We start from the raw sequence: 12,646 nt of genomic DNA on the forward strand, positions 1-12,646 counted from the left end.
AGATCTTGAGGCGAGTGATCAAACTCCCAGGTCGCTTGTAGGAGACTCGAGTTAGAGCAGAAATTACCACCCATATTGGTTAATCGGGAAGGGGAAACAATTTTTTTTATATTCATATATATATATATATATATATATATATATATATATATATATATATATATATATATATATATATATGAATATAAAAAAAAATATATATAAAATATATATATAAAATATATATATATATATATTGGCATTTTTTATCACCTATATTATTACCATAGAGAATCTCAGCTTTTGTTGGTAGATATAGATACCGGTCAGTGGCCTTCAAAGCAAATTAGTAAATTACACCATGAAAAAGATAAATGAAAAGCAGTAAAGTAAAATTATGTGTTTTTGAAAAAAATCTTTTTTTTACATGATAATATGTAATAATATTGTGTGCGTTAGCAAGGTGTTGGTGTCTGGCATAAGGTGTAGTGGATTTTCTGGAGGAGTAGGATTAATGTAATAGATGGTCAAGCAGATTGGATATGTGATTTGGGTATTTTAGATAGTACCATCTTAGAACACAGCTCATCAGCCTTAAGGACATTTCAATGCTGATTGTAACTGTCTATATCAGGTTACATAACCCTAACACACCATTTTTGAATGGCTTCTAAATTTTCTTGGTCAGTTTTTGATACGAGATACCTTCTTTGAGGTGCATATGACAGAATAGGCGATTCCTGATAAAAGATTCTGGTGAAAGAGTGATAGACCTTTCAGTTTTACACCTATCTTTCTGAGTTTAACTAAATATTGCATTGATAGTCTAGTTCGGTAGTTAAATTTTTATTCATCCAGGTTTCTGGACTCAAATAGAAGTCCCTTTCTGATGATGTTATACAATCCTAGAATAAGGAATTTGCTGGGCGTTACTCAGCTGCCTCCGATCAATATGTAGTACTTTCATCCAGTCATTCAGGTGATGCGTAACCCCAAGTGCTCCTACTATTATCCATGTCATCATCGCCCTCGTTTTCCGCATGCTGGTCATTTTTATTGTTAGAATTTGATATTTGTTTTTTTTTCTCATTTGCTCTCCCTTCTACTGAGCAGTTGCAGTGTCATAATGCTTATTTCTGAATTCTTTTTGTTCACAACAACTATATCTGTTGTTCTAGCTTCCATCATTCTGAGGCAATAGACATTGACATCTCAAAAAACTTTTGCAGTATTTTTTTTCTCATCAACTGACACTGGTTGGTGTTTGTACCAGCTCTGTGTATTTTTAAACTCTTGGATATTGCACAACTCTTTCTAAACTCATGGATATTGCACAGCTCTTCCTAAACTTATGGATATTGTATGACTCTTCCTAAGCTCATAGACATTGCACTCTCTCTCTCTCCTTACCTCCCTCCCTCTCTCCCTCTCTCCTTACCTCCCTCCCTCTCTCCCTCCCTCGCTCCCTCTCTCCCTCCCTCTCTCCCTCTCTCCCTCTCTCCCTCTCTCTCTCCCTCTCTCCCTCTCTCCCTCTCTCCCTCTCTCCCTCTCTCCCTCTTTCTCTCTCTCTCTCTCTCACTCTCTCACTCTCTCACTCTCTCACTCTCTCACTCTCTCACTCTCTCACTCTCTCACTCTCTCACTCTCTCACTCTCTCACTCTCTCACTCTCTCACTCTCTCACTCACACAGTAGTCAACCACTGGCATGACTCTGTTCCTGCCTTTAAATTTTGGTAAATGCACTAATATTTCCTTTGCGGTTCACCTTTCACGGTTGCAGTACTTGGCAGAATAAAAAATATTCATAAAATATTAAAAATGGAAGAAGATGAATAAAAAGAAAAAAAGAAAAATGGAATACATAAGTCTCATTTATACTCTGTCTAAATGAGATCTATCTGTGAGCATTATTGTGCCAGCATGCTGGCACAATAATGCTGGGATGGGAATGAATAAAACTGGGATGGCTGCAGCCATCCCAGTTCGCTATTTTTCTGTTACATTTTGGGAAGTTAAAAAACACGATGCTCTTGTGATGTCATTCATCATGCCTCATAAGCCCTCTCGGCTTTTAAAATTGATTAACTACCTTGAGAAAAAAAAAAACTTTTATTATTAATGAAAAATTGACCTTGAAATTTAATTTTCAAGTAATTTAATGATAAACTGCAAAAAATGAGGAATGACAGTATTGACTTTGTTGAATATGTGTGTAGTTAATGCTGTAGAACGTATATTATGAATAACGAACAATAGTACATAAGTGAATAAGGAATACAATACAAGAGCATTAGAAAAACGTGTAACGCATCCTCGAGGATAAAAACAGAACTGCGTGCGCATGCACTAACCGGAAACGGCAAAGCCAATGATTCAATAACGTAACATCTCTCCTTCCCCTAGGGAAGAAACATGTCATCACTAATTGTAATCCCCTTTTTAGGACAGTTCATAATCTGACAAATATGATGGAACAGTTTTCGCACGCGCTGATCGTCTGATTTGCGTAGGTGTTGATTGTGGTGATTGTAGTATTTCTTGTGCCATGGGGGTGCATGGAATCGAGTCAACGGTGCCTGAAGAGGGCTGCTCGTGTGGACACGTCTCCGCTTCAATATTGACACCTGTCTCCTGACCCATCGGCAAGTGATTGGGTTTTGTCACCTCGCGTTCACTGTTCATTTCATTGGAGGTGTCAGCCAAGTACGGAGAGGTTTCTCTTTTGCGTAGCTGATCAACGTGACGCCTTACAATACCTGAGGTGGAAGCATCTAAAATCTCATACATGGAATTTCCCAGAAGATGCATGACTGACCCTTGCAGCCACTGAACGGCTGGTCTCTGAAACGTCTTGTACCACACTAAATCACCCTCCTGAAAGTGACGCTTCTGCGAGAAGTTTGTGAGTGGTGCAGCCTGAATTGATGGCTTCAGAAGATCTAGTCTTGTTCGCAGACATCTGCCCATCAGTAATTCTGCTGGCGTCTTGCCTGTTACCATGCTAATCGATGTACGATATTTGAGGAGAAACTTATCAACTTTCGTGTTTACTGCTTCTGTCGAAGCCTTGTAAGCTTGTTTGAATGTCTGCACAAATCGTTCGGCTTGACCATTACTTTGTGGGTGGTATGGTGCCGTTGTTAAATGTCGTATACCATTGCTCTTCATGAAGTGCATGAACTCCCCTGATGTGAACTGAGGTCCATTGTCAGTGACCACTGTATAGGGCAACCCATGTGTAGCAAAGACTCTTCGTAGTGTTGCTATGGTGATTGCTGAAGTAGACGTCCGAATGGGAAAAACTTCCGGCCATTTGGAATAGGCATCTACTATAATTAGGAACATTGTATTGTCTAGAGGACCGGCATAATCCAAATGTATTCGCTGCCATGGACTATCAGCAGGGGCCCAATGGTGGGGATCTGATGGAGGATTGTGTTTAACCGCATTGCACTGCGGACAAGACCTTGCAATGGCTTCAATGTCCTCATCAATTTGTGGCCACCATACATAATTGCGTGCTGTTGTTTTCATTTTGACCATCCCCAAGTGACTTTGGTGGAGTTCGGTGAGTATTGTGGCTCGCAAACTAGAGGGTATAACAAGGCGTATGCCTCTCATCAAGCAACCATTTAGCGTCGAGAGCTCTTGTCGACATCTAAAGTATGGATCTATGTTTGCGGCACTGTATGGAGGCCAACCATGTATGGTTGAGTTGTAGACATTGCTCAATGTTTTGTCCTCCTGAGTTTTTATGGATACTGTCTCAAATGTCACGGGTAGTTGGGCATATTGTTCAATGTGAAATAGTCTTGTTTGTTCACAATGAAGTCTTCTGCATGGCTGCGGAAGCCGTGACATAGCATCAGCATTCGCATGAGCGAGTGATGACTTGTATTCTATGTCGTATGTATACGCTGTTAGAATAGCGGCCCATCTTTGCATTCTCATCGCAGCAATAGGAGGAACACCGGTTTTTGGGCCTAGAATTGTAACCAATGGCTTATGGTCAGTGAGCAAGGTAAATGAGCGGCCATACAAGTAGAGGTGGAATTTTGTTACCCCAAAGATAATTGATAGTGCCTCTCGTTCGATTTGGGCATAGTTTCGCTCACTTGGGCTTAATGTTCGAGAAGCAAATGCTATGGGCTTTTCTTCACCATTTGAAAGTTTGTGCGATAAGACTGCCCCTACCCCGTATGCTGAGGCATCACAGGCCAGTATCAGAGGAGAGTTAACATCGTATGGTGTCAACACGCAGTCTGTAGACAACAGCTGCTTTAACTGAACAAAGGCTTCTTGACATTGTGAAGACCAGTTCCAGTGAGCATTTTTGCGTAACTGTTGATGCAATGGGTGCATGACTGTTGCTAAGTTTGGTAAAAACTTTTGATAGTAGTTCACTAAGCCTATGAAAGATCGAAGCTCACCAATATTTGTAGGTGTTGGAGCCTCTTTGATAGCCTTAACCTTGCTTTCCATAGGGTGCAGGCCGTGTTGATCTATGCGATGTCCTAAATAAATAATTGATGATTGTAGGAGGCAGCACTTTTCTTTATTGACCTTTAGCCCATAATTCTGTAGACGGTCTAAAACGCTATGCAAAGTAGATAGATGTGATTCATAGTTCTGACCAGTAATAAATATGTCGTCTTGATAACATAAGACATTTGGTAGGCTACCCAGTATGTCATCCATTGCTCTCTGGTGGATGGCAGGCGCTGAGGCCACCCCGTATGGGAGTCGGTTGTACTGGAACAGTCCTTTATGTGTAGTGATAGTAACTAAAGGCTTTGAAGCTGCATCTAGTTTGATCTGAGCAAAGGCCTTTGACAAATCTAATTTGGAGAATAACTTTCCGCCACTCATTTTTTCTTGAAGGTCATCTATAGATGGCATAGGATATGAGTCAACAACTAGCTGAGGATTTAGGGTAACTTTAAAGTCTCCACACAGCCTAATGGAACCATTGGGTTTTATGACGGGAACTACAGGTGTTGCCCATTCACTATGTTCTACTGGAGAGATAACATTTTCATTTAGGAGAGATTCAAGTTCTTGTTCTACTTTTGCCCGCAATGCGAATGGTACAACTCAGTGCTTTTGCCGAATAGGAATAGCACTTGGGCGCGTACGGAGCGTTGCTTCAACCTTTTTCATTTCTCCTAAAGTTTGCTTGAATAAGGACGGGTACTTTGCAACTAGAGTGTCCATCAGTTGTGCCGTTGCCTCGACCCGATTAGCCTTGATCTCTGACCAGTTTAATTTAAAGTGGTTTAACCATTCCCTTCCAAACAATGGGACCTGCTCACCCTCGGATTTATCTAGCACAAACATCCTTGCTTTACTTTCTTGCTTGCTGAAATGCACAGTTGGGTAGATGACTCCTTTCGGCTTAATTGACTGCGTTGCGCCGTATGGTTTCAAAGTAGTAGATGTAGGTTGGAGTTCCGATGAGCCTTTAATCTTTTTGTAGATATGATATGGCATTGTGGACACTCCTGCACCTGTATCAAGTTCCATTTTCACTGGGATACCATTGATGAGTGTATCTAGCATGATTGGTGGGTGGCTGTGCTCCTTAGACAGTGTGTTTATATGAGCTATATCTTCATGCTCCTCTGTAATTGCATCTGACATTACACTGTGTGTGTTTTGTGCTCGTCTATGAGGCTTCTGGAGTTGAGGTCTTTTACTTGGAGTTTTCTGTTCACAAACAGATTGAAGATGGCCTTTCCGACCACATTTAAAACATTCAGCTTGAAGGTGTGGGCATTGCTTTCTTGGATGAAGGGTGCTCCCGCAGGAACGACAAGGCCAAGGTTTGCCACTGGTAGTAGGCGAATGCATGTTAGAGATGTGACAGACTTTAGATTCTGTTGGCTGTCGTTGTGTCATGACTTCGGCATCTTTCCCAGCCTGCTCCATACCTCGAGCAATCTCTATGGCACGTGAAAGATTTAAGTCTGCTACAGTTAACAGTTTGCGGCGAGCATTTTCGCAGTAAATTCCACAGACCAGTCTATCACGTAGTACCCGTTCACGGTACGCACCTTCAAAATTGCAATGCTCAGCAAGTAACTTGAGTTGTGCAACATACTCATGGATGCTTTCACCAGGTAGCTGGTTTCGTTGATGAAAGCGATATGTTTCCGCAATTTCGAGTGGAGGTGGTGAGATATGATTACTTAGCAGCGTGGTTAATTCTTCGAATGACTTAGCTGTTGGTCTATCTGGTGCTGCGAGACCACGTAATAGTTTATATAACTTGGGACCTATGAGGCTCAGAAAAGTTGCCTTTTTCTTGCTATCATCAATGCTATTAGCTTCCGTGTAGAAATCAAAACGCTCTAAATAACATGTGAATGACTCAATTGACTCATCAAATGGTTCCATGCGTCCAATGGAATTTTGAGCTGCCATTGCAAAATTAATGCTTGTTGAGCTTTATGAGAGAATTTCTGTTAAGAAAAAGATGCACAACAACGTGTGTCTTGCGCAAGAAAAAGGCAACAGTTCTAGTACAAAAATACAGGTAACTAATACAGTAAAACGATAGGGGACATTGAGATAATTACGAATCCCATCCTTGTCGCCATTGTTGAATATGTGTGTAGTTAATGCTGTAGAACGTATATTATGAATAACGAACAATAGTACATAAGTGAATAAGGAATACAATACAAGAGCATTAGAAAAACGTGTAACGCATCCTCGAGGATAAAAACAGAACTGCGTGCGCATGCACTAACCGGAAACGGCAAAGCCAATGATTCAATAACGTAACAGACTTTGTACTGGTTTTTCTGCCCATTTATTTACTCTTTTTTCTTTCTTTTCTGGTCTCAACCAGAAAAGAAAGAAAAAAGCTTTATTGCTTTATTCATGTTTCTAGCAATCATCTCAAGCACTTTGTCTACACCTGACTATCTTTGGTTAACATATTCAAAATATTTATATACTTGCACAGCTCCTAAACATACACTGAACATGGAAGATAGAAAGATAAATATTTGTCCTTAAAATCAAGGTTAATCAGCAAAATTCTCATATCAACTAGATGTTGTGCCAACTAACCATTTATGAGGAGGGCATCAGGACTGTTCGAATCTTTTGCAAACAGGTGAAGCATTCCTTGGCCTAAACCAGATCGGTTATACCAATCCTGCAGCAAAAGCACATGCTCTGGGAGGTCATGCTGATCATTGTAGATCTTTTTACGAGGTAAAACTATCAATGGTCCTGCAATCCCATCCGCTCTTTGCATGCCGACATGTGCATGATAATAATGGGTGCCAGCATGGTTCGCTTCAAAACTACAAAAAAAACAATTTTAATCATTGGTAATCTCTTAGATTTTGCTAAGGTCATTTGGATAACAAGGAGTTTTAACACATGTATGAGGTGTGACTGTACTTATAGATAGAGTATCATATAATAGCTTGGATAGTGTACACACCAATATTCAAAGGTACAGATGATATAGATATAGATGTTAGGTGTTAGGTATAGATGTTATACACACAAGTAATCATAGGTAGAGTATCATGCTGTATCTTAGATGATATACACACTAGTAATCATAGGCAGAGTACCATGTTGTATCTTAGATGATATGCATACTAGTAATCATAGGTAGAGTATCATGCTGTATCTTAGATGATATACACACTAGTAATCATAGGTAGAGTATCATGTTATACCTTAGATGATATACATACTAGTAATCATAAGTAGAAGACTATGTTGATAAAATACTGCTTTTTTAAATCTCAAAACACTTGAGATTTTTCATTTTTAACAACCTTCATATCTACTGTAACCACAGCCAGAGTGTCATGCCATAATAGTTATTTTAGTAAGAGTTTAGGAGCATAATATATAGTCTTTGAAAGAACAAATAAATTGAATTGCAGGCAAATATCTTGCTTTATTGAGGCAGCAGTTCAAAGAGTGATGGCACTGACTCGGATACCAATATGGCTGTTGACTCATTATTTTGTAGACGAATGGCAACTATTGAACGAAAGCGACTTTAATTAGAAGATAAACTGTTACCACAACTACAGTTCTATATTAGTTTTTGGGTCTGATTAGTAAGTACTTCAGCCGATCTTGCTCTAGGGATATCATTGTTCAATGCTTTATTTGTACATGTGCTTATAAGCCTATATACTAAACCTATGAAGACACTTCACGTAAAGGGCTTATAATATGATGAAATGACATTCAGTAAGCTTGTATTATCTTCTTGTCATGCACATGAGTTTAAGCAGACTATTTACCTCTTTACTTGTTGGGGACATTCCTCAACAGCACCTTTCATGTCGACAAATTGTGGCAGTCAAATGTGATTAACATTATTTTATCTTGATGCAAGTTGTGGTAAATTTAGTGTACAGAGTAACCTGCCATCAAATCTTCAAATTACATCAAACTATTTTTGACTTTCAACTGATTGATAACCGACACTACATTTACTCTTAAAGATTTTCATATCAACCTTGACCTTGATGATTAGATAAAATATTCAGCAGATTGAAACCAAGTACTTTACTAAATTGTGAGTTGCCAATCGTCTGGTTTATCACATCCTGAAACTACCTCGTTTTTTTTTACAAAGAACACTTTATAGCCCAACTGTTAGCTGACGCACATGCTCTAGGTCTACTCTATGACGATTAACACAGATATTTAATACCGACTCATCTTACTCATAAGTAAAGTTAGTCCAAGGAGAGATAAATCCTTGTGTTAGTCCGGCTACCCCATCCATGTGTACCGTACTATTCTGATGTACTCCGTGCCAGTGAATACTTGTTCCTTCACCATTATTCATCTCATTAGTTACAGTTGCTACAACCTGGTCTCCTTCACACACCTAAAATGCCTGAAGCCGCTTAGTTTTCTGATACTATCATTCAAAATAGAACATTCTAGAGTGTTTACCACACGCACAAAAATAAGTTTTGCAATTATTGTAGTTTACAGCTCAAGATAATTATCCTGTAGTTCTAAAAGATGGTTGCAAGATTTCCTGAAACAGTTGGAATAAAATTAAGTTTTTATGCATTAGCACTTGCCCCAGCAAAGCACATTAGCGTTTTTAGCTAATAAAATATAGTTTATAAAAGATACAAATGAATGCGTTTCAGCTTTTAAGTTAGAATTGCTGTTTTTTATCTGGCAATCGGGTTTATGCCCAAAAATGTAGTTTAGTCTAAGGCTTTTCAATTTTAAACTTACAAACTCAGGCAACCTGTCAACACTAATATATACAAAAAGGAAAGCAATTCTTTGAGAACCAAAGGAAGCCCAACTCAAGCCACATTTTGACTCAAGCCACAGGATATTCACAGGGGGGCTAAACAGTTAAACATAACAACTTCCTTTGGATCTTCAGTTCAACTAGAGGGAAATCTGATAACAAGTGAAAATATACCAGCAGAATGAAGCTGGTTTTGTTAAAGGTCCTCAGGCTTTTCAAATGTTATAAAAGTTTTATTTTACCCTGAATTGAGAAACCTAGTAATACCTGCTGTTTATTAAAAAAAGCAAAAGACATGACAGCTACCACTATGTAACTGTATAACTTTACTTTTGGGTTTCTTAGAAACTCCTACAATCAAAAATGAACAAAAATAATTTTTGAAATAAAAGTAAAAAGGGTAATTTTTGTTATGTACCAAAATACCTTTTTTGTGAAAAAGTCAGCATGTATGTATTTGTTGGAGTGATAGCCTATTACATGTATATAAAAAGATTTTACATGCTCTATGATTGTAGTGTTTTCGATAGGTTTTTGGCTTTGTGTAGTCAATACATTAAGCCTGTGTAGAATTTTCTAGAAGCTGTGAATACTCACTGATTAAGTAGGTCAACTGTTCCAGAGCTGTTTGTACATTAACAAGTAAAACTCTACATCTATACATGTTTTCTTTCATGACTTTTCTTTATTATTTGCTGTCAATAAGACGAATAGAACCAACAGACACAACTTTTAATTATTCTTGTTGATCTTTGTTTTTTTAACTTCCAAGTAAGATGATGTGAATTTACTTTTTATTGTTATTTTAAAAATTATAAAAAGTGGCCTGTGCTGAAGTGGTCTCTTAACACTTTGAAATAGTTTTGTTGAAAATTTTTAAAACTTTAGCTGTTAAATTCATGTGAATGATTACCTGAAGACATCTTGCATTGGTCATTAAACTGTAAGATATGAAAAAAGGCCTGCAAGTGTTCTGCTTCAATCATGACTACACAAAGGTAGTTTGTAAGAAAACATTAATGATGCAAGAGAGAGTTCATAAGTTACTGCGTGTTGTTTCTTTAGACCTTAGCAAAAACTATTATGAAGTAATTTCCTACCCATGCAGTTTTTACACTCATTTCTGTTTTCTTTTTCTAAAAGAATTAATTATCAAAATGTTTGAGCTATTCAAATTAACCCAATTATATTAAAGGATCTGCTAATCTGTTGCTCATAAAGAAGTAAATTTTTTTACCCTGATCTGTGGCCCAGGAAGTTGTCTGTTTACTGCATACAGGTGTCGTGGGAGGCCATTTGCTACAACACACTCCTCTCTGTCACAATCTTCTATCACCTTTGGGCAGTTGTAGCACGCTTTCGACATGGTAGTGTAGGTCTCTATTTTCAGATCATAATGGCACCTCTTCACCGTCGGGTCCAGACTACAATCCCTGTTACAGCCATCTTGATCAAATACTTCACTCGCAATTCCTGAAACTAGAATTCATGAGGATGTTAGAAAACAACTGACAGACGACACACGATTATCTTACGATAACTTGTTTTTATATAGTACAGCAGGACAGAGTAGTTTTGAAAGAAACTGGATTGTCTTTCCAAAACGATCAGTTGAAGTTATGCAAAAAAAGATGCTGTCAAGTAGAAGTTAGTCAGCCACCTGAACCTATCAGCAAAGCCAGCTGAATCCAAGCTAATGTAAGTTTATGTGAAAAATAGCTCGAGAAACAAGTCTAGGAGTGAAAACTAAGCAGAAAAGCACTCCTAAACAGACTAAAGTATAGAGATTTCCTTCGAGCAGATCATTGAGTGATTTGAGTATAAGTTATAGTGAATTCTGAGTTCATTGCCATGACAAACCGCTACATGCCACATTAACCACCAGTGTGAATAGTAACTAGAAAACTTGTGTGAACTTACTCGTGAGAAAGAGAATGAAGCAAACCAAATTGTGAGCCATTACTCCGTTTCTCCTTTACGCTTGCTCTCCTAGTTGTGGCACTATGTCGCTGATGAAAACTCTTCTGATATAATCAGCACACCAAGTGTAAAGCGTTAGCTACTTCTTTAGCTTTTGTTATTCGAAGCCTTGTCACTCTTGCTGATGTGTAGTCATGACGATATATAAAAACACACTACTAGTGTATGACAAGGGTGTCTATGATTGGCTAGTGTATGACAAGGGTGTCTATGATTGGCTATCTCACGAGTGCGTATTTAAGATGTTGGTTTTCAGGAACCAGACAGAGTCTTGAAACTAGATACCTTTAGGAACCTGGCAGAAGGCAGAAGACATGAATGTGAAGTATGGATGATAACAGCCAAAAATGCAAAAACGCCCTTGAGTAAACTTTTATATGTAAATTTCATTCAGTAAACTTTTATATAGATTAAAACCATCGGCTGCATGCTAAACTGGAAACAAGAAGTGTAAGTAACAGCCAAAAAGAGTAAGAAGATAACAGCCAAAAAATACGAAAATCCCCATGACTAACAGACACATGCGCACACCCTATAAAATAGGTACAAGTCCTGGGAACCATACACTGGTACAAGGTTTTGTGTAACGTATTACTACTATCAGGTCAGAATTTGTTTTTTAAACTGTTTGATTGGAACAAAGTATGTATAACATTTATTTGGCATAAATACTTTTTTGACTGGCCAGTAGGCTTACAACCAGAAGCATGAAACTACAGACATTAGAAGAAACAAGGTTTACTAGTCACTTCTCGATGATGCAATAAAAATGTCTGAAAGCAATAGAATGTGATGAATAACAATGCAATATTTTAGTGATATGTTTAGAGATACTCCAACATACATCACCCTGTAGAAGAAAATTTGAAGCTGTGAGTTTCAAATTTGAAAAGTCTTATTTCTTTAAAGTGAAAACTATTGCTCCAACCGCGGACAAAGCAATGTTTATACTGTAGCAAAGCGCTCTAGATCAGATGCTGCATAGAACATATCTTCTACTATATAAAATGCTTTCTATAAATAGAAAACACACTGAAAAGGTTTGAAATTGTGAGCTGTTCTTTTTTAGTTGTAGCACGATGACATGACACAGTTAAATTGTGAAATGGCAAAATAGACGTGTTTTCTATTTTTAAGAAACAAAATAAAGTGTGACTACCCACAAAAATCAAAGTCTCTAACATGAAAAATACATGTATATTACAGAGACAGGAAATACAAGTCGACTGACACAAAAATAGATGAAACAGAAACAACTTGCCTAAACAACCTGGTAACAGTTAAATTGTGAAATGGCAAAATAGACGCGTTTTCTATTTTTTAAGAAACAAAATAAAGTGTGTGTACCCACAAAAATCAAAGTCTCTAACATGAAAAATACATGTATATCACAGAGACAGGAACTACAAGTCTACTGA

General features: G+C 38.0%; 1 protein-coding gene across 1 annotated transcript in view; it reads right to left on the reverse strand.

Annotated features, from left to right (window-relative positions):
- Positions 1-11,208, reverse strand: part of LOC137406763 (uncharacterized) — a 31,254-nt gene extending 20,046 nt beyond the window's left edge. The window contains exons 1-4 of the mRNA XM_068093376.1: positions 11,169-11,208; positions 10,486-10,727; positions 8,695-8,861; positions 7,058-7,296 (exon numbers count right to left, since the gene is read on the reverse strand). Of these exons, the coding sequence (XP_067949477.1) occupies positions 7,058-7,296; positions 8,695-8,861; positions 10,486-10,727; positions 11,169-11,208 (688 nt within the window). The remainder of the gene's footprint in view (positions 1-7,057; positions 7,297-8,694; positions 8,862-10,485; positions 10,728-11,168) is intronic.
- Positions 11,209-12,646: the final 1,438 nt, after the last annotated feature.

Source organism: Watersipora subatra, chromosome 10 (assembly GCF_963576615.1).
Source record: "Watersipora subatra chromosome 10, tzWatSuba1.1, whole genome shotgun sequence".
In the NCBI taxonomy this organism is placed as follows: domain Eukaryota; kingdom Metazoa; phylum Bryozoa; class Gymnolaemata; order Cheilostomatida; family Watersiporidae; genus Watersipora; species Watersipora subatra.